At 43.5% G+C, this 21,534-nt stretch overlaps 1 protein-coding gene across 2 annotated transcripts in view; it reads right to left on the bottom strand.

The window, feature by feature from the left end:
- Positions 1–15,420, bottom strand: part of STAMBP (STAM binding protein) — a 38,281-nt gene extending 22,861 nt beyond the window's left edge. Inside the window, exons 1-3 of one of the 2 annotated variants that reach the window (XM_025354586.1) lie at positions 15,340–15,417; positions 14,900–15,005; positions 13,354–13,568 (exon numbers count right to left, since the gene is read on the bottom strand). In XM_025354586.1, coding sequence (XP_025210371.1) covers positions 13,354–13,556 — 203 coding nt within the window. In that variant the 5' untranslated portion in view covers positions 13,557–13,568; positions 14,900–15,005; positions 15,340–15,417. Of the gene's footprint in view, positions 1–13,353; positions 13,569–14,899; positions 15,006–15,339 lie in introns of both variants that reach the window. The other variant, XM_025354587.1, reaches the window with a different exon arrangement.
- Positions 15,421–21,534: the final 6,114 nt, after the last annotated feature.

The raw sequence follows: 21,534 nt of genomic DNA, 5'->3' as shown, positions 1-21,534 counted from the left end.
TTTTTTTTTTTTTTTTTTTTTTTTTTTTTTTTGAGACGGAGTCTTTGCTCTGTAGCCCGGGCTGGAGTGCAGTGGCCGGATCTCAGCTCACTGCAAGCTCCGCCTCCCGGGTTTGTGCCATTCTCCTGCCTCAGCCTCCCGAGTAGCTGGGACTACAGGCGCCCGCCACCTCGCCCGGCTAGTTTTTTTTTGTATTTTTAGTAGAGACGGGGTTTCACCGTGTTAGCCAGGATGGTCTCGATCACCTGACCTCGTGATCCGCCCGTCTCGGCCTCCCAAAGTGCTGGGATTACAGGCTTGAGCCACCGCGCCCGGCCACAAACACCATGTTTTATGTTCACTTATACTCTCATTACAGAACCAGACTGTGAGCTTCCTGAAGCCAGAGATTTCTATGTTTCCTGCTTCTTTGTATACTCCTTGGAAGTCAGCACAGTGCCTTGTATAAAGAGGCACTCAATAAATATTTGATGAATAAACATTACATATATGTACATGTATGCATGTATACACAGTAAGTCCTTAATGTTGCTAGATTCTTGGAAACTGTGACTTTAAGCACAATGACATATAACAAAACCAACTTTACCATGCACTAATTGACATAAACAAGAGTTAAGCTCCTTTGACCTATCCTCATCACAAAAACACCAGACTTCTAAATACAGACCAAAACACTTCTAATATTAGACACTGAAATAAATGTTAGCTATACATACATTTAAGAAGGACTTATATAAACAAGTACGTAAAGGATTTATCTGCTTATTTAGTCCCAGGTGGCCAGAGTCCATCCCAGCAGCTCAAGGCCAAGGCGGGAACCAACCCTGGAGAGGATGCCATCCCATCGCAGGGCACACTCACACATACACTTGCACTCATTCAGACTGGGGACAATTCAGACATGCCAGTTCACCTAATGTGCAGACCTTTGGGATATGGGAAGAAGCTTGAATACCCAGAGAAAATCCACACAGACATGGGGAGAATGTGCAGACTCCACACAGACAGTGGCCCCAGGCAGGAATGGATTTTTCTTTTCTCATCAACATTAAAACGAAACAACATTGGACAAAACGACATTATTTGACAACCTGCCATATTTATTTACTTTGCTTTGTAAGTAAATAAAGAAACAGGAAGTATATACAGAAATGAGGGCAGGGGAAATAGAACAGATAAGAGTAGGCGTGAAACTTTTCACCAAATACCTTTCTATATTACTTTGACTTTGAACCATGTAATGGAATCTAGTTTATAAGTAAAACAAAAAACAAACAAACAAAAAAACCCCTCCCAGACCTGTACATGAATAGCTTTCCCTTGCTTCAACAACTGTAGCCAGTTGTTTTCTGAATGGAGACAGATAGGCAAAAAGGTCTCCTGAAACAGACAATGGGCAACATAATCCATTACTCATACTGGAGGTAAAAGAACTTAGTGGTTAGGAGGGCTGGCTCTGGAGCCACTATGCCTGGGCTCAAATCCTAGTTTTGCCACTTACTAACTGTATGACGCTGGGCAAGTCACTTAATCTCACCATTACTCAGTTATTTGCAGGGGTATCCAAACTTTTGGCTTCCCTGGGCCACACTGGAAGAACTGTCTTGGCCCAGACATAAAATACACTAACACTAACTAGCTAACGAGCTTTAAAAAAGGTGATATTGGCCGGGCGCAGTGGCTCAAGCCTGTAATCCCAGCACTTTGGGAGGCCGAGGCAGGTGGATCACGAGGTCAGGAGATCGAGACCATCCTGGCTAACATGGTGAAACCCCGTCTCTACTAAAAATACAAAAAACTAGCCGGGCGTGGTGGCGGGCGCCTGTAGTCCCAGCTACTCGGAGGCTGAGGCAGGAGAATGGTGTGAACCCGGGAGGCGGAGCTTGCAGTGAGCCGAGATCGTGCCACTGCACTCCAGCCTGGGCGACACAGCGAGACTCCGTCTCAAAAAAAAAAAAAAAAAAGGTGATATCTGCCACCATAGGTAAGCAAAAAAGTCCTCGAATTCAAAGGGTTGGACATGGCCTGTCTATAAAATTGTATAGACGGAGACAAACTAGTACTCCCTGACAGGCTTGCTGTAACACTTAAAGAGATAATAAAATGCTAAACACAGTATCTAGTACACAGTCAATATTTGCTATGGGTTTGATTTTTTTTTAACAAATAAACAAAAAATGTGAGCAAGAATAAGAGATGAAGATGCTAACACTAGCATCATGTACAGGTCTGGGAGTTTTTTCTTAACTTATAAACTAGATTCCATGACATGGTTCAAAGTTCTATCCCTAGAGACTTTCTAGGGATAGAAAGCGGTGGCCCAGATGTATACTGTTCTCTGGGGTTATATCTGGTTGCAGCCTAGAGAGAGGAAATGTACCAAAGTAAACAAAGATATGATGGCAAAAACACAAGCAAAATGACGTAATAAACAATGAAAAAAGAAGACATAAGCAGAAAAGTAAATACAAAAGTGAATATATGAAATAATGCTGAATCCACTCATAATTAAAGAAATTCAAATTAGGATAAGATACTATCTTCCTCCATCGGATTGGCAAAGGCGTAAAGGTTGATTATACCTGGTATAGAGAAATGGGGCTTAAAGGTTGATTATACCTGGAATAGAGAAATGGGATCCCCACATAGTGTTAGCAAGATTGTAAATTAATATAACCTTTTATCTTAAGAGAGGGAAAATGGAAGCTAATTATTCAAAATTTAAAATGTGTATATCCTTTATTTTTAATTTGTATTATTTATTTATTTATTTATTTAATTTTTTTGGGGACAGTGTCTTGCTCTGTCGCCCAGGTTGGAGTGCAGTGGGGCAATCTCAGCTCACTGCAACCTCTACCTCCCAGGTTCAAGTGATTCTCCTGCCTCAGCCTCCTAAGTAGCTGGGATTAGAGGCACCTGCTATCCTGCCCAGCTAATTTTGTAAGTTTAGTAGAGGTGGGGTTTCACGCCATGTTGACCAGGCTGGTCTCCAACTCCTTACCTCAGGTGATGTGCCTGCGTCAGCCTCCCAAAATGCTGGGATTACAGGCGTAAGCCACTGCATCCAACTTAAAATGTATATATCATTTAAACTCACAATTCTATCTCTAGGAATTTATCCTAGAGATCATTATAAAATAGTACAAAGATATATGTATAAAAATATTCAATACAGCATTGTTCAAAAAGGTAGAAAAAACTGAAAAAAAAAAAAAAAAAAAGAAACCCAAAAACCTAAATGTCCATCAATAGGGGATTGTTTAAAAAATAACGTACATTCAGGCCGGGTGCGGTGGCTCACGCCTGTAATCCCAGCACTTTGGGAGGCCGAGACGGGCGGATCACGAGGTCAGGAGATTGAGACCATCCTTGCTAACACGGTGAAACCCCGTCTCTACTAAAAAAATACAAAATACTAGCCGGGAGAGGTGGCGGGCGCCTGTAGTCCCAGCTACTTGGGAGGCTGAGGCAGGAGAATGGCGTAAACTGGGAGGCGGAGCTTGCAGTGAGCTGAGATTGAGCCACTGCACTACAGCCTGGGCGACAGAGTGAGACTCCGTCTCAAAAAAAAAAAAAAAAAAAATTATGCACATTCAAATGTGAAGACAATGTAATCATTCACCCGTTCATTCAGTGAATATTTACCGAGCATCTACTATGGGGTCCAGATTATTCTAAACGTTGGGGATATGGCAGTGAACAACACAGTCAAAAATTCCTCCCCACCATAGAGTGTACATTACAGTGGGCGAACAGACAATAAACAGAAGTATGCTAGGAAAGTCATTAATAGGGAAGGGGGATAGAAAGTGATAGGGGAATGGTTGAAATTTTAGATAGAGCAGCTAAGGAAGTCATCAGCAAGAAGGAGGCAACTGAGTAAGGACTAGACAAGAGTGAGCCATGAATCTGGGACTGTTCCGGAATCATGTTCCAGGCAGATGGAATAGCCCTGAGGCAGAATGAGATGGCTCAGTATGTCCTGATATGGAAGACACTACTGTGAAGAAAGCAAGTCGCAGAACAGAATACATGGTATGAACCCATTGATGCTTTAAGGAAAAGGACATATGGGGGCCCCAAGAGCTTAATCACATCTCATCCATGCCAGAAATACAATATTGGCCACCTCTGATAGATGAAACTTCTCTTTTCACTTTAATGTCTCCCTTGTAGTGTTTGAAAAAAATTTTAAATCATGAATAAGTGTTCATTTTGTATAAAAACAACTAATTCAAAAAGTCAAGCAAAAGTTCTTTAACATGGATGCATTAAGGATCCTCATCTTGATTCTTCCAGTCTGAAAAGTTACTCAGCACAGTAAGCATGATCATACATGAAACCTTCTTCAGTCTATAAACCCCATACCCAGCAAACATCTTCAACACAGGTGACAGTTCATTTTCAGCAAGAGGTTTGATGTTCCAAGAGGCTCACATAGCAGACCGGAATTGCCTGAATACTCTCACTCCCTTCTGGGCAGCCTAGTTGATGACCATAAAAAGCTGTGAAAGAATCCACTGCCTGGTTTATTGTCTGTGCTCATCATGAAAATATGTACTGATTTAATATGCTGAACTCTTTCTTCTATACCGGGGTCTGCAAAAGGCAAAGCATTCCTACATTAGGGAAGCTACTGAGGGGGGAAATATGCCTGAGATCATTAAGATGCCTGAACTGCTCCAGGAAAAGGAACAAACATGCCTTTTAAAATCCTGAAGTAAAGAAAGTATCCACAAAAGGTCTAGAACAATGATTCTCTGTAGTAGGGGAGGCAGAGGAGTGGTGAGGTAGATGTATACTCCCCTCTCTTTTCTCCTTGGTTGTAGTAACTGCCAAAGTTGAGCCACTGTTATTGATAGGAAAATACTAAGTAAAATACAATAGAAAACAGACTGAGAATCACTGAGCTAGAATTTCTTTGCAATTGCTGTGATTTTCTGTTCACAGACTCAGAACCAGGATTTTAAAGGTATCTCCAGGAAAAGTGAAGGTAGCTACATTAATTACTTCAGTAAAGCCAATACAACAAAATTCCAAATTAAACCCTAAATCCCACAAACCAAGTAAATGAGCTGCAAAATCTCATCCCCACCAAAATCTCCTAGCAGTTCATCATTTTAAATGGTCCTATAAGTGACAGGGACAAATTCCCCATATCAGTCTTGCTGTTAACACTAACATGTCACTCAAAATAACACTAAGTGACATAAAAAACAATTCCTTAGGCATCCATGTACTCTTAATCCTATCCCCTCTTGCCTTCTGAGGAGTTTATTACTACAACTAAGCTCTCTTCCGGACCGTCAGCCTCTGCTCCTCCATAGGCTCCTTTTCCATCAGCAAAAACATGCTCTAAAATCTCGCAACTTAAAATATATACACACGTTCACACGCTCCTTGTCCCGCTTCAACTAGTTCCCCATTTTTCTTCTTCGCTTCCCATCCAAACTTCTCCAAAGAGTTGTCTACACCAGGGGTTGGCAAACTACAGCTGGTGTGCCAAATCCAGCTAACCATCTGTTCTTGTAAATAAAGTGTCATTGGAACCAGTCACATCCATTCATTTGTGTTGTCTATGGCTACTTTCATGCTATAAAGCAGAGGTAGTGAGAGAGAGAGCAAGTAGCCTACAAAACCAAAAATTTTTACTCTCTGGTCCCTTATAGAAAAAAAAATTGCCACCTTCAGCTCTATACCCTTTGCCTCCACTTTCTTACTGTCCATTCACCTTTCTACCCATTCTAATTAGGGTCTCTGTAATCCATCCAGTGAAACTGCTTACCAACATCACCCATGACATCATCTTACCAAACCCAAAGGCCAATCTTCTGTCTCCACCCATCTGACATAGATGGCTACTCTCCTTTTTCAACACTAACCTCTTTTGGCTCCCATGACACCACACCATTCTCTCTTGGATTTCCTCCTGCCTCTTGAACCTTCCTTCAAAGAAAGTCTCCCCTGTTGACTCTCCCTCCATTAACTAACCTCAGGGCTCAGTCCTAGGCTCCTTCTCCTCTCATTCCATAGTCTTATTAAGAAAGATTCTTGATGTTTTATGTTCCATGGACCCTCTCAGGAATTTTTTAAGGTATAACTTAAAGTACAAAGGATTACCAGAAATACCCCAATTTTATTGAAAAACAGTTTTCAAAAATTTTAAAAATTGTGATATATTCTTTGTATTGTGTTCTTTTTTTTTTTTTTTTTTTTTCAGACATTCTCGCTCTGTTGCCCAGGCTGGAGTGCAGTGGCGCGAACTCGGCTCACTGCAAGCTCCACCTCCCGGGTTCACACTATTCTCCTGCCTCAGCCTCCCAAGTAGCTGGGACTAGAAACATCCGGCACCATGCCCGGCTAATTTTTTGTATTTTTAAAATACAAAAATATAATATAACATAAAAAAAGTAGAGACGGGCTTTCACCATGTTAGCCAGGATGGTCTCGATCTCCTGACCTCGTTATTCGCCTGCCTTGGTCTCCCAAAGTGCTGGGATTACAAGCGTGAGACACTGCAACCGGCCTAAAGTGTTCTTTATCAATGCATTTGATAATGGGATCTAGCTGTAGGTCTAATAATTCTGTACTGTAATTCTGAAGTAGTGATGTTTAGATGCTATTTTGAGATGTCAGCAACAACTGTAATGCAATATGAAAGTATCTTGATTTCTACTGGTGACAAAATTATAAATATTATTACTACTACAGTACTTTGAGGCCTACATTCAAAATGGAAGAAAATGCTAAATTTCAGTCAGTGGTTAGAAAAAATAAGAAAAGTTTTTCCCATTCAGGTTCACAGATCCCCTGAATTCTATCAGTGAATCTCTGTGAGGTTCCTGGACCCCAGATTAAAAGCCCCTTCACTAGAAAATCTCAGCTATTCTCAGGTCCTTCTCTGCATGCCTCAGGAGTCCTGAGCCCTGAGGACCTAATCCTACAGGGCAGCTGGCCAGGCCTAAGCCTCCATTTCTTCCCCAGCCCCTGGCCCAAAGGTCAAAGGGGAGATGGCAGCCCCTCTGCCATGTGCATGCACCTCTGCTGGCAGGAGGCCAAGCCTCTGGCCGCAGGGCCTAAGAGCCGGGGCTTACTCAAGCTCAGCTGAGGCCATCCTCTGAGCCCCAGGGAGGAAGAAGGCCCTGTCCCCCAGTGGGTGGCCACTGCTCTCCCTCCCCGCCTCCAGTCCCTGCCCCTTAGCAGGGCCAGGCCAAGCGGAGTGTTCTCACCAGTCATCTGCAGGCTTTAGCCATCCAGTCCTTTCCCCTGCTCAGGGTTGGGGCTGGACGGGGTCTCCTCCTCTTCCCACAGCTCCCTACTCCACCCCTCATGTACACAACTTCTTGGCCCAGCCAAGCAAGTCCAGGCCACAGAATGGCACCAGAGGGGTCTGTGGTCAGCCACCCCACCTTTAGGGCAGCACGGGCACCACGGGGTGGAGGGGAGGGGGAGGCTGCTGGGAGCCTCCAGATGCTGCCTGCTGGCCTGCAGGAGAGCCCTGCAACAGCTGCCGCTCCTGCCTTGGCAGTCACCTCACCTCCTCCACCCAAGCCTCCATTCGGTGACTCCGTGGACAGGCCAGCCCTCAGCTGCTCACAACTGATTCAGTCTTCCTCCTTCACACAGGCAAAGCACAGTAGGGATGCGTGGAAAGAATGTACCTATAGATGTGTACATACCACAGTGCTGTAATTTTGTAGGTAGCAATCATATAAATACATGTATGGATTTTATAATATATATATATAAATTTATAAAGGCATATTTTTAGAAAAACAGGCCGGGCGCGGTGGCTCAAGCCTATAATCCCAGCACTTTGGGAGGCCGAGACGGGCGGATCACGAGGTCAGGAGATCGAGACCATCCTGGCTAACACGGTGAAACCCTGTCTCTACTAAAAAATACAAAAAAAAAAACTAGCCGGGCAAGGTGGTGGGCGCCTATAGTCCCAGCTACTCGGGAGGCTGAGGCAAGAGAATGGCGTGAACCCGGAAGGCGGAGCTTGCAGTGAGCTGAGATCGCGCCACTGCACTCCAACCTGGGTGACAGAGCGAGACTCTGTCTCAAAAAAAAAAAAAAAAGAAAAACACCGCACCACTGCTTCTTTTGAAAATAGTCTGAATAAGAATAAAATGAATTTCTACAGAGGAAAAAAAAAAAGAAAAAGAAAATCTCAGCCATTCTCATGACTTCGGAACCATCTGTATGCTGAGGACTCCCTTGTCTGTATTTCCAGCCCAGACCTCAGTCTTCTGAGTTCAGACTGGTACATTCGACCTTGACATCTCTACTTGGATATCTCACAGGCATCTCAAATTTTAACAGGTCAAAAAAAACCCAAACGTGAACGGTTAAATCCCCCCGCTACCCAGCCCTCTTTAGATCCCACTTTTCCCATCTCAATACATGGACTACCCCATCATTTAAGTCGTTCAAGGCAGAAACATGACATCAACCTCCACAGTATCTTTTTCCCTAAGCGATCAGTAAGTCCTATGGACTTGACCTCCAAAATACCAAATCCATCTGTCTCTTTCCATGTTGCCACACTACTTCAAGCCACCAGCCTACAAGAATTTCCTAACTAGTCTCCCTGCCTTCTCTTAACACTTGCTCCACCATTTACCACACAACAGCAAAAATTTATACTTTAAAAAAATTGGTTGGGCATGGAGGCTCACACCTGTCATCCCAGCACTTTGGGAGGCTGAGAAGGGAGGATCGCTTGCATTCAGGAGGTTGAGACCAGCATGGGCAACATTAGTGACATCTTTTTTTTTTTTTTTGAGACCGAGTCTTGCTCTATCACCCACGCTGGAGTGCAGTGTTGCGATCTCGACTCACTGAAACCTCTGCCTCCCGGGTTCATGCAAGTCTCCTGCCTCAGCCTCCCGGGCAGCTGGGATTATAGACGTGGGCCACCACGCCCAGCTAAATTTTGTACTTTTAGCAGAGATGGGGTTTCACCATGTTGGCCAGGCTCGTCTCGAACTCCTGGGTGGCCTCCCAAAGTGCTGAGATCACAGGCGTGAGCCACCGTGCCTGGCTGAGACCTCATCTCTTTAAAAAAACAATAAGTAAATTTAGGTCTGAATCCCACTTAAAACTTTTCAGTGGTTTGCTGTTACTCTTAAGATAAAAAACAGACTCCTTACCATGGCACATAAAGTCCTGCATGATCCAGCCCCACTTGCCTCTCCAGGATTACCTGGAGTCATCCTCCCTCTTCTCTGGCTATACTCCTAACACAATGATCTTTCAATCCCCAGAACATGCTAAGGTCTTTCCCACTTAAGCACTTCTAAACATACAGTTACCTGTGTTTTAATACTCTGCCCTATGCTCTTGGAATGACCAACTTTATTGCATCCCTCAAATCTCGGCTTAAATCTTGTCTTCTCAGACAGACCTTACCCTGACTATTCTAGTCATAAACCCCTGCTTATCCTCTATCACAGTACTCTTTTCATTGCCTTCATAGCGTTTTCCTTATTTCTTGACTACAGCTGACTTTTGGACAACATGGGTTTCAACGGTGTGGGTCCATTTATACATGGATTTCCTTCTGCCTCTGCCACCCCTGAGACAGCAAGACTAACCCCTCCTCTTCCTCAGCCTTCTCAACATGAAGATGACGAGGATGAAGACCTTCATAATGATCCACTTCCTCTTAACAAATAGTATCTATATTTTCTATTCTTTATGATTTTCTTAACATTTTCTTTTCTCAAGCTTACTTTTCTGTAAGAATATAGTACATAATACATACAATATACAAAGTATGTGATAATTGACTATGTTATCAATAGGCTTCCAGTCAACAGTAGGCTATTAGTAGTTAAGTTTCTGGGGAGTCAAAAATTATACATATATATATATTTTTTTTTTTTTTTTCTTTTTTTTAGACACGATCTTGCTCTGTCCCCAGGCTGGAGTGCAGTGGCGTGATCTCGGCTCACTGCAACCTCCACTTCCTGAGCTCAAGCAATTCTCCTGCCTCAGTCTCCCAAGTAGCTGGGGTTATAGGCACCCACCACCACACCAGGCTAATTTTTGTATTTTTAGTGGAGATGGGGTTTCACCATGTTGACAAGGTTGGTCTTGAACTCCTGACCTCAAGTGATCCATCCACTTCGGTCTCCCAAAGTGCTGGGATTACAGGCATGAGCCACTGTGCCCAGCACTATGTATATTTTTGATTGCATGGGGGATTGGTGCTAACCTCTGTGTTGTTCAAGGGTCAATAGTATTTATTTGCTGTTTATTGTCTTCTCCTATACCTATAAAGGAACACCAATAAGGACAGGGGCCATTTTACTCACTGCTGTCCAGGACCTACTGCAGTGCCATGCAGATAGCAAGTATATTCAATACATATGTACTGAATGAATATGGTCTTTGCCCTGAAAGCCCTTTCTATTGTGGGGCAAAAGGATTCTGAAGGCACTTCAGAAAATACCTGGTAGAGTGATTCCACGATCCTACTGAACTTTCTGAATTAGTGTTTCTCCAAAGGAATTGTGCCCCTGGGTTTCATTCTGAGAGAACAATCTACAAGCTTATAGGAAATACATAAGAATATTCTTTCTACCAGTAGTAGAGTATATAAAGAGGACAGAGTAAAAAAAACTGCTGAGGAAAATAAATCGTGTGCCTAGGAGTGAAAAACTCCTAATAGCAAAGAGAAGCAGAAATATAATTATAATTCTGTGAAACCTTAACAACACTGAGGCCACATGACATGGCATAATGGCACTAAAGAACTACAGATCTTTAAGGAAACAGGTGTTAAATTAAAGCTGCCTCCAAAGATAGTGAACTGTAACCTAACTTAATGTATAAACAAACTGTAACTTAACGTAAGAGTTAGGTTACAAGTATAACAAATAGCTGAGTCTCAGCCAATCATAGCAGCTGAAACCTCCAGCCAATCGGAGGCTAAAGGCTGCCAAAACATGACCAAATAAGGCAAACAAAGAACTGTAGCCAATCAGGCTATTTCTGTATCTCATTTCCTTTTCTCTGACTATAAATATAACCTGCACAACCTCCACTATGGGGTGGAACATTCTGCACCACTTTTGGTCCTGAGTGTTCCCTGAACCTTTTTCTACTGGATTAAACTCTGTTAAATTTAACTTGTCTAAGGTTTTCTCCTCCTAACACAGGCAACAATTCTAAATAAAAAAGACAATAGCAGTCCCATTTCTCCACTCTACAATTACAATATGAATCCTACACAGTCCACTCTTCCACATACTTTTGTTTGGAGCACTGGTTCTCAAACAGAGGTGATTCTGCCCCTCGGAGAACATCAGATAATGTCTGGTGACATTTTTGGCTGTCACACTGTGGGGAGGGGGCATACTGGCATCTAGTGAGCAGAAACCAGGGATGCTGCTAAACATTCTGTAACACACAGAACAGCTCCCACCACAAAGAATTATTTAGTCCAAAAGGCCAACAGGGCCAAAATTGAAAAGCCCTGCTTTAGAGGAGTATGTGATCAAAAACTTAATGTGATAAAACTGGTATGTGTGTATCATCTCTTGGAAGATATCTAAGAAACTACTAAGAGTGATTGTCTCTAGGGAGGAGAACCGAGGATTTGGGGGGAAAGAGGAGTGTGTGGGGACACTTTTTTTTTTCTTTTTTTGGAAACAGAGTCTTGCTTTGCCGTCTAGTCTGGAGTCCTGGAGTGCAGTGGCACAATCTCGGCTCACTACAACCTCTGCCTCTTGGTTTCAAGCGATTCTCCTGCCTTAGCCTCCCAAGTAGCTGGGATTACAGACACATTCCACCATGCCCGACTAATTTTTGTATTTTTAGTAGAGATGGGGTTTTGCCATGTTGGCCAAGCTGGTCTTGAAATCCTGACCTCAGGTGATCTGCCCGCCTCGGCCTCCCAAAGTGCTGGGATTACAGGCGAAAACCACTGCACCTGGCCGAGACTTACTTTTTTTTTTTTTTTTTTCTTGAGACGGAGTCTCGCTCTGCCGCCCAGGCTGGAGTGCAGTGGCCAGATCTCAGCTCACTGCAAGCTCCGCCTCCCGGGTTCACGCCATTCTCCTGCCTCAGCCTCCCGAGTAGCTGGGACTACAGGCGCCCGCCATCTCGCCCGGCTAGTTTTTTTTTGTATTTTTTAGTAGAGACGGGGTTTCACCGTGTTCGCCAGGATGGTCTTGATCTCCTGACCTCGTGATCCACCCGTCTCGGCCTCCCAAAGTGCTGGGATTACAGGCTTGAGCCACCGCGCCCGGCCTAGACTTACTTTTTAACTATAATTATTCTTTTGTGCCTCTGAATTCTGTACTATATATATGTTACCTACTCAAAAATCAGTAGTAAAATAAAAAACCAAAAAATAGCCAGTATGACTCATGACTATGATCTCAAAAGACTACCTCTGACTCTAGAACATTACTAAATGGAAAACAAGAACAGGACCTATGTTGTAGAACAAATCCTGAATTAGGAGTCAGACAACCAAGGTTTTGTCACTTCAAACATGAGCATATCACCAAACACTGAGTTTGTTTCCTCATATGTAGAATGTAGGGTAGTGTGCCCTATTCCATGTATACGGAACTGTGAAGATCCAATGAAATTATGCAGGTGAAATACACTGTGAGCTACTAAGAACCAAATACATTGTAATTATTTTTTTTAAAGTTCTGGTATTGTGAAAGACCAAGATTAGAAATGATAAATAAGACCTTTAACATTATTCCCTTTCTAAATTACGTATCATTTCATTGTCAATGGAGTTTTAGAAGTTGTTTGCTGTTAATAGTACTGAAATCTTCTACTTATGCTGCCTACCCTAAGATGATAAACAACTCAAGGGAAAGGTCTTATTATGATGAGTCACACGAACTGTAGGCAGTTACTAATTATTTGATGATTTGCATGATTATGATAAAGGTTAAGAGGAAAAAATTTTTTCCTGTATCACTAAATTTGCTACAAAATAAGTACAAGTGAGGAATGTCGGCTTTGCTAGACCCCAACAATAATCCTATGATTGGCTGCTTTAGTAGAAAGAGAACAGTAAAAGCATTCATCAGTACATAACATGTCTAGTTTAACCACCAACTCTTTTGTCTAACAGCTGGGCTATGTGGGCATAGGCCAAAGAACTAAGTCTCTTACTCATAAATTACTGAGTCATGAAAATAACACCTTCAGCACTCATGTCTTTGAATGGCAAGGACAGCCAATATGTAGGAGTTGCCAGCAAAAATGATTAATGTTGATGATATTGTGAAGTTCTGTGGTTTTAGCAATTCTGAGCCAAATAGGCAAGGCACCAGTCACCAGAAAGGAAAAAGGAAACTGTAGGTGTCTTACGTGATATACTTGTTATACAGGATGAAGGCATGTTCAATGTTGCCTTCCTCAGAGTAAATGGATGCCATTCGGATAATCTCAACTCCAGAGCGGAAGTACCGACGGGGTGGAATGTCTTCATTCACCTCTACCGCACTACCCAGCTGGGAGAGAGCCCTCACCCGGTCTTCGGGCGGGAGGCTCACATCTCCATGGTCAGACATCAGGACCAAGTTCTGAGACAGAAAAAACAGATGGCATCAATACCATTGCCCCCATCATCCCAGCACAGTCTTACAGTTTATCTCACAGACCTCTATCTTAAGAAGAAAGTATAAGAGAAACATACCAAATGCTGTGGTGCCTATTAAATAAGGACTTTCCTACAAGAAGGCTGAGACCCTCAAGGAAGTCCAAATCATAACAATGAGAGGACTGGCAGACTTGAAAACGTACAACCCCTGTGCCATAATTAGGTGTTATAAGGAGTAGAACCACAGTGGGCCAACCAAAAGTTCAGTTCAAGTTAATCAAATTCTTGCCATTAAGTGACTCTACCCACAGCACTGTAAGAGTGGGAACAGCATCTTTTATTTTCTATTATTTCTCCTTCCAGATACCCACATACCTCCACCCCAGTACCTGGCACAGTGCACTCAGTGAACTTTCGTGAGGATTGTTCACTGACTTCAAGGTTGACCATTTTTATCTAATCTGAGAGTAACTGACATCTTCTGTGGTGTCCTTTTTCATATTTGAGCGCAAGGTGAGTTAGGGGAACTGGTCTGGGAATTAATGCTCATAATTGTAACTCTGCTCACTAAACTACTATAGTCAATCTATAAAATCATTCATTTATCATTATCCTGGCAAGAGATTTGAATCTTGAAAACATTTACTCATCTTCATAGACTAAACACTCTGAATAACAAAAAGGCACGATGGTAACTTGCATTGCAAAAACCCCTGGGGTCCCAAAACTCCAGTAATTCGTCTTTCTAGATATAGTTGCTGTTAGAATCAGACTCCAAATTCCAACCAGATATCGCCACTGTCATCTCCAAAATAAATCTGGGCATTTGACACACATTGCATTACAGCAGACCCTAATCAGTATGCTCTAGAATATACAAACTACAGTAGAATAAATCTTGGAATTCAAGGCCCTGTGGCAACTGGCCCTCCCCAACAGAGATCTTTTGCTTCAGTCAGGATTCCAATCTGCCCAGGCATCCTCACATTTCAGTTTCATTTGTCTATCCAGTTTTTCTTTTCTACTACAACTCTTCCCTCAGGGGTAGTCTTCTCTCAGTCAATTCCCTCTTTAGGTCTCTTCAATATTCGGATTACAATTCTTTCACAAAGTTTCCCCTCTAAAACACCCTCACTAAGAGCACAAAAGCCGTGAGGACTACTAAGGAGGCAGAGATAGTCCATCTCTCACGAGGCCTCTTTAGGGACTAGGAAAGCCGCAAGCATATCTAAAACCTCCCCAAGTAATTAGTAAACCTAGTCCACAGTCCATGAAAGTTAACTGAAACAGAGGATGCTCGTTGCATCTCAGTACCTCTTGGGAGAGGTTCTTGTGGGTTAAGAAAGGAACCACCTCCCGAGGCCAGGAAGCGGCGCCGGTTACCACCCGGTTGAGCAATTCCAAAAAGGGGAAGCAGCATCTGCAAGTGAGCGGGGAAAGGCGGCGTGAAGGACCGAGGGGGAAAAACGAGGAGGAGAAAGGAAGTAGCAGGAATGAGCGGAGGGGGCATATACAGTGGGGAGGGCTCTATCGACAACTGTTTGAGGAACCCTCTTGAAGGCACTCAAGACCAACTTGCCAACCCCAGGCACAATCATCCAGGGTTTTCGGGATCTTTCAAACGCAGGAGGCAAGGAAGCGCTGGGCCTGGCTGGTCAGGCGCCAGCCCGCGGAGACCGAAGCCTTCGGGTACCTCGAGCGAGGCAAGCCGGGCAGGGGACTCGGGGAGAGAAGGCTGCAGGCCCCACACTCACGGCGGCCGCTCCCCTTCAGAGTCCGACCACGCTTGGAGGCCCTGAACCACCACGTTCCCGGGACCCTTCCCCACCTTTCCCAGCGGATGACACTCGGAGGTTCCGGAAACGTCACATCCGGCGCCCGCTCCGCCCACTCCCGCTCGTCTGTCTATTACATTCCCTAAGATTTAGGACTTGGAATGGAGAGCTAGTAGGTGGGGCTAGAATCGGCACCTGCGGAAAATCCGACCAATGAGGAGCGAACGACACAGCGGCCGTCTTGGTAAAGGAAAAGGAACAAGGAAGAAGGTGGAACTAATGACCAAGCTAAGGTTTGCTTTTAAAATTATTTTGATTTGGGGTAGCCCCTCATGACACTCACAATACTGCTGCATTTAAGGAGGGATTGCTGATCCCAGTACAACTGCAGACTTAGCTAAACTAACCAGGATTTATAAATTGGGGACAGAAAGTCTTTCGAATGTATTTTTTAGCTTGTATTATACTCTACACAAAATTGGTAGTCTTAGTTATTAGGCAATATCTAACACTAATATTATTCCTTAGGAAAGAACATAAGTCTAACTTTTTTTTTTTTTTTTTAAAGACAGGGTCTTTCAGTGCCACCCAGGCTGGCACAGGAGTGCAGTGGCGTGATCATAGCCCGCTGTGGTCTCCAACTTATGGACTCAAGCGATCTTCCTGCCTCCGCCTCCCAAAGTACTGGGATTACTGGCGTGTGCCACCGCACCCAGATGAGACTAACGTTTTAATGTCAAAAAACCTATAAAATATTCGGAAAAAAAAGAGTTTAATCTCTAAGAGCCACTGTGCAAAAGCAGTGAAGACCCAAAGATCTGTATGACACTGTTCCTGCCCTGAGACCGGGACAAGGTGGTTTTATGCATCAAATACAGAATGGCACGTTCTGCACGTAGATGTGTGTCTGTGTGAATCCATATACATCCTTTTTCCGGAAAGGTCCTACAAGCTTGCTAGTGATTCTGTCTCAGGAGACTTTGTGAAACATTAGGCTTTGGTTTAAAAGTCTCAGTCTCTGGGGGCCACTTTCCCAAAATTTGGGAGCCTCGCTGTGAGTTTGTTAGTGTGATGGCATGACGTATTATTCAAGGTCTAGCTTAAAGCCCTAATTCAGGTGTTGCCTCCTCCACCTAGCCAGCCTCCAGATCTCTCATTTCTCCCAAACTCTGTTGTGTATATATCTGTTGGAGTTAGGTGAAGTGATTCTGTGTAGTCATCAACTTTTCAGACTTAGGGTTGAAGTACTTACTTGCATCATCACCTCTCCTTCTGCCCCCAGCAAGCACTAATATGCATGGGTCTACTGTCAACTCTCATGGATCTACTACAGATAGATCTGGGAAGATAACTGTACAGGGCACGCTATTGTGTCTTCAAAACTCTCTCTACTGACTCTCTTCAGAATGTAAACATGATGGGTTGGGCCTAAAGAAATGGATGCACTGGAGATGCTGGTCATTGGGTGGGCATATAGTGCAGATGGAGTCCTGGCAGGAGGCAAAACAGGTCAAAATCGGATCCATTCAACCTCTCAATAAATGTTTACTGAGTGTCTACTATGTGCCAGGTTCTGTTCTAGGTGTTAGGGGTACATCAGCAAACAAATCCAGCAGGTGGATACTCTAGTGATGGAAGTATAGGTAGAAGTACAGCTGGTGGGGTAGGGAACAGGGGCATCTGCTCTCATTCAGCACAATCTCTAAAGTAGTTCTTTTTTTTTGTAATGTTTAGCTTTACAAGTAAAGAGAATTCGCAAACATCCTAGATTTTAAAGTTATGATGAGAAGACTTTAAGAAGCTATAACCGAGACACACATATAAGGGGTGTGCATAGTCATAAACATAGCCAGTGCCACATAGAGGCTGTTCCTGATATTAGAAAGTTAACATGCCCAGTTTCTAGCAGTTCTTAAGGTAATAGCTAAGTGAATATAGGAAACAGGATCTAGTCTTTTTAGGGAGAGAATTTGTAAATGTTTCAGAGTTTTTGACATGTGGGGCAAAGTTCAATACTCAGCTTTCTAGGGACCTGAAATAACAAGAAAATCTTGGCCAAGGTGAAAATTTTACATTCTTCATTTCTTATTTAACTGGAAAAGTTTAAAAACTAAACAATTTTGTATACACAATCAGGAAATCAAAGCTATACAAGATTCTTGGCATAACTGATGAGAATATCCTACCTACCCCTGCACTAAAGATTGGAGACTAAGCATGGAAGGTATTCCTTCAGCAAATAGGCTTCAGCAGCTCACCTAGTAGACTAAGACCAGGTTAGGAATTGAGATGCTGTTTCCTTCCAGAGCTCACTCCCAGCCATGAACACTTTTCCTGAATATAGCAGCCTCCATCTGGCCTCTTGCATATGCCAACGTCAGGTCTCTTGCACTCCCTCATGCTCATTCCTACCTGTTCATTTTTGGGCAGCAGCAAAAGATGCCTAGAAGGTGAAGTTCTTAATTTGAAATGTAACATCGGGGTTTAGAAAACACAGGCCTGGGCTGGGCGCGGTGGCTCAAGCCTGTAATCCCAGCACTTTGGGAGGCCGAGATGGGCGGATCACGAGGTCAGGAGATCGAGACCATCCTGGCTAACACGGTGAAACCCCGTCTCTACTAAAAAATACAAAAAACTAGCCGGGCGAGGTGGCGGGCGCCTGTAGTCCCAGCTACTCGGGAGGCTGAGGCAGGAGAATGACGTAAACCCGGGAGGCGGAGCTTGCAATGAGCTGAGATCTGGCCACTGCACTCCAGCCTGGGCGACAGAGCGAGACTCCGTCTCAAAAAAAAAAAAAAAAAAAAGAAAACACAGGCCTGGACTAGATGCGCTGGCTCACGCCTGTAATCCCAGCACTTTGGGAGGCTGAGACAGGAGGATCGCTTGAGCTGAGGAGTTCAAAGATATAGTGATTGCACCACTGCTCTCCAGCCTGGGCAACAGAGTGAGACCTTGTCTCTAAAAAAAAAAAACAAACCAAACCAAACAAAAAACCCAGGAGGATCACTTGAGCTCAGAAGTTTAAGGTTGTGGTGTGCTATGATCTCATCTGTGAATAGCCACTGCATTCCAGCCTGGGCAACATAGTGAGACTCCTATTGCTAAAAAGCAAAAAGGGAAAAGGAAAAGAAAAACACAGACCCATAGGAGTTTGGAGGGTGGGGGATAAAAACAAGGAAGACTCCAGGTGTGTTTCACTTGCAAGGTTTGTACTCTTGTGTTAAGTGACGTACCTAGAGGGACAATTGCATTAGTACAGGAAGGGCATTCATTCTTACCTACTACAATGCGTTCTTCAGCAGCTATGGTTTTTTTTTTTTTTTTTTGAGATGGAGTCTTGCTCTGTCACCCAGGCTGGAGTGCAGTGGCACAATCTCGGCTGCAACCTCTGCCTCCCAGGTTCAAGCAATTCTCCCTGCCTCAGCCTCCTGAGTAGCTGGGATTATAGGTGCTCGCCACCACACTTGGCTGATTTTTGTGTTTTTTTAGTAGAGACAGGGTTTTGCCATGTTGGCCATGCTGGTCTTGAACTCCTGACCTCAAGTGATCCACCCACCTCAGCCTCCCAAAGTGCTAGGATTACAGGTGTGAGCCACCATGCCTGGCCACCAATGATCTTTTTAAAGCAAAAATCAGATTCTATCACTCCTGGGCTTAAAACTCTTCAGTGAATTCCTATGGCACTTAAACATTCACACTCCTTACTGGGGATTACAGAGTGTCTCAGCCCCTGTTGCCTTTCTAACTTCATCTCCCAATCTCTTTGCTTAATACTCTCCACCCATACCATCCAAACATCTGCTTTTCCACTCAAGACCTTTGCATGGCTGATTCCTTTTCCTGGGGTGCTTTTACCCTGATGTTCACTTGGCTGGCTCTGCCTCATCATTCATTTCTCAGTTTACATGTTACTTCGTCAAGGATAACTTCTCTGACCACCCATTCTAAGGAGCCACCCAGTCATCCTTCATTAGTTGGTCCTATTTTAATTTTTTAATTGTCTTGATAATGCTTACCACTGTCTGATACGATTTGGGTTGCTTATTGTCTTTCATTCCCCACTAGAATATAATTTCCAGAAAGTTAAGATCTTTTTCTGCCTTGCTCACAGCTCTATCCCCACTGCCTAGAATGGCTTGTGAACCCAGATGTGACGCTCAATGAACATTGTTGAATGTTCAAATATTGTTGGGATAAATATTGTCTCACTGACCCCAAAATGATTTACAGGAAAATAATTTATTTTCCAATGATGATGAACAATGAAAAACAATGACCGTTATGATTTGGGACCCACTCTTCTCTGCAAGGCACTTAGAGATAGAAGCAGAAAGCCTAAAGGCTAGATGCCTTTATTAATTGAGAAAGTGTTTATTGAATATCTATCATGTTCATGGGTCTGTGTCTGGAATGGGTCTACCACAATGAAAAAGAAAAACTGGGCCGGGCATGGTGGCTCATGCCTGCAATCCCAGCACTTTGGGAGGCTGAGGCAGGCGGATCACAAGGTCAGGAGATCAAGACCTTCCTGGCTAACACAGTGAAAACCTGTCTCTACTAAAAATACAAAATTAGCTGGGCGTGGTGGTGGGTACCTCTAGTCCCAGCTACTCAGGAGTGTGAGGCAGGAGAATCACTTGAACCCGGGAGGCAGAGGTTGCAGTGAGCCAAGATCGTGCCATTGCACTCCAGCCTGGGCGACAGAGCGAGACTCCGTCTCAAAAAAAAAAAAAAAAAAGAAAAACTGAGTTCCAGTTGTTTTAAGACTTCGTGGATGAAGGTTTACAGCCATCAGAAGGAAAAAATTATTTAAAAGATGAGCAATATTCTCAAGGGGAGGCTAGGTGAGCTCCATGCATTGAGACACTAAAACAGCCTGTCTTGAACATTGCTTGGGAATGGAGGGGCTATGAAAGCAGAAATGGAATGTGTACTAAAGACAAATTGTTCACATTGTTAAAATTTTTGCTATGAGTCCATTGGGAATATAAAATGACAGATTTAAAAAGTAAATACTTGGGAAGAAAAAGATATAGAATGAGCTGATTCAAATAAAGGGAAATGTAGCAAATGCCCTGGGATCTTTTAAGTTTGTGCATTATGAATGCATGCATATATGTTCCTTTTCAGCTGCAGTTGGAATTACCCAAAGAAGTTGTTCCTTGAGAAGGCTACTGTAAAACCAGTAACATGAAGGTGAATCTGTGGTTTGGAGCTCCCCCTACAGTTTGTTTGAAAACTGGTCTCTCTCATCGCCAAGAAAAATGACCACTTTGGAAAATGAGTTCTTAGGCATGCTTGGAAGTATTTTCAATGTGTATATATTGTTTAATTTTATGTTTAAATGTGTACATGAGGAATCCATTTTATGTTAGACATATTTTTTTCTTTTGTTACCTGTTTCCTACCTGTGGACTACATTAATTTATTTTCCAGTGAGTCAAAGTCTTTGTTTTAGGTCAGAGTGCCATTTTCAAGGTTGCGAATTTCAACACGAGTTAAATGATACGCGAAACTTTACAGCTATTTGAGAATTGGACATTTTGAGTGAGGGATTTTATCATTTTATATTTGGTTTGTATATTTCTTTTCAAGTATAGGGCCTGAATTATGACCAAGCACTATAACTTTTAATGAGGGATAAAGAATTGCATGCCACTATGTGTGTACTCTGAAAAATACTCATTTAGTTAGTCATTTGACAAATACTGATTATCATCTATGTGCCAGGCACTGTTTAAGGCATTAGGCATATATCAATGAACAAAGCAGACAAAAATTTCCCTGCCCTCGGGGATCTTATAGTTTAGTGATGGATGAAGGAGTGATGGATTATAAAAATTATTATGATAAAGAAGTCAATTACATAGTGTATTAGAAGGTTCAAAGTACTGTGAAAGCGGCCGGGCGCGGTGGCTCAAGCCTGTAATCCCAGCACTTTGGGAGGCCGAGACGGGCGGATCACAAGGTCAGGAGATCGAGACCATCCTGGCTAACCCGGTGAAACCCCGTCTCTACTAAAAAATACAAAAAACTAGCCGGGCGAGGTGGCGGGCGCCTGTAGTCCCAGCTACTCGGGAGGCTGAGGCAGGAGAATGGCGTGAACCCGGGAGGCGGAGCTTGCAGTGAGCTGAGATCCGGCCACTGCACTCCAGCCTGGGCGGCAGAGCTAGA

The sequence above is a fragment of the Theropithecus gelada genome, chromosome 13 (genome assembly GCF_003255815.1).
Source record: "Theropithecus gelada isolate Dixy chromosome 13, Tgel_1.0, whole genome shotgun sequence".
In the NCBI taxonomy this organism is placed as follows: domain Eukaryota; kingdom Metazoa; phylum Chordata; class Mammalia; order Primates; family Cercopithecidae; genus Theropithecus; species Theropithecus gelada.
This window is presented reverse-complemented; position numbering and strand designations above follow the sequence as displayed.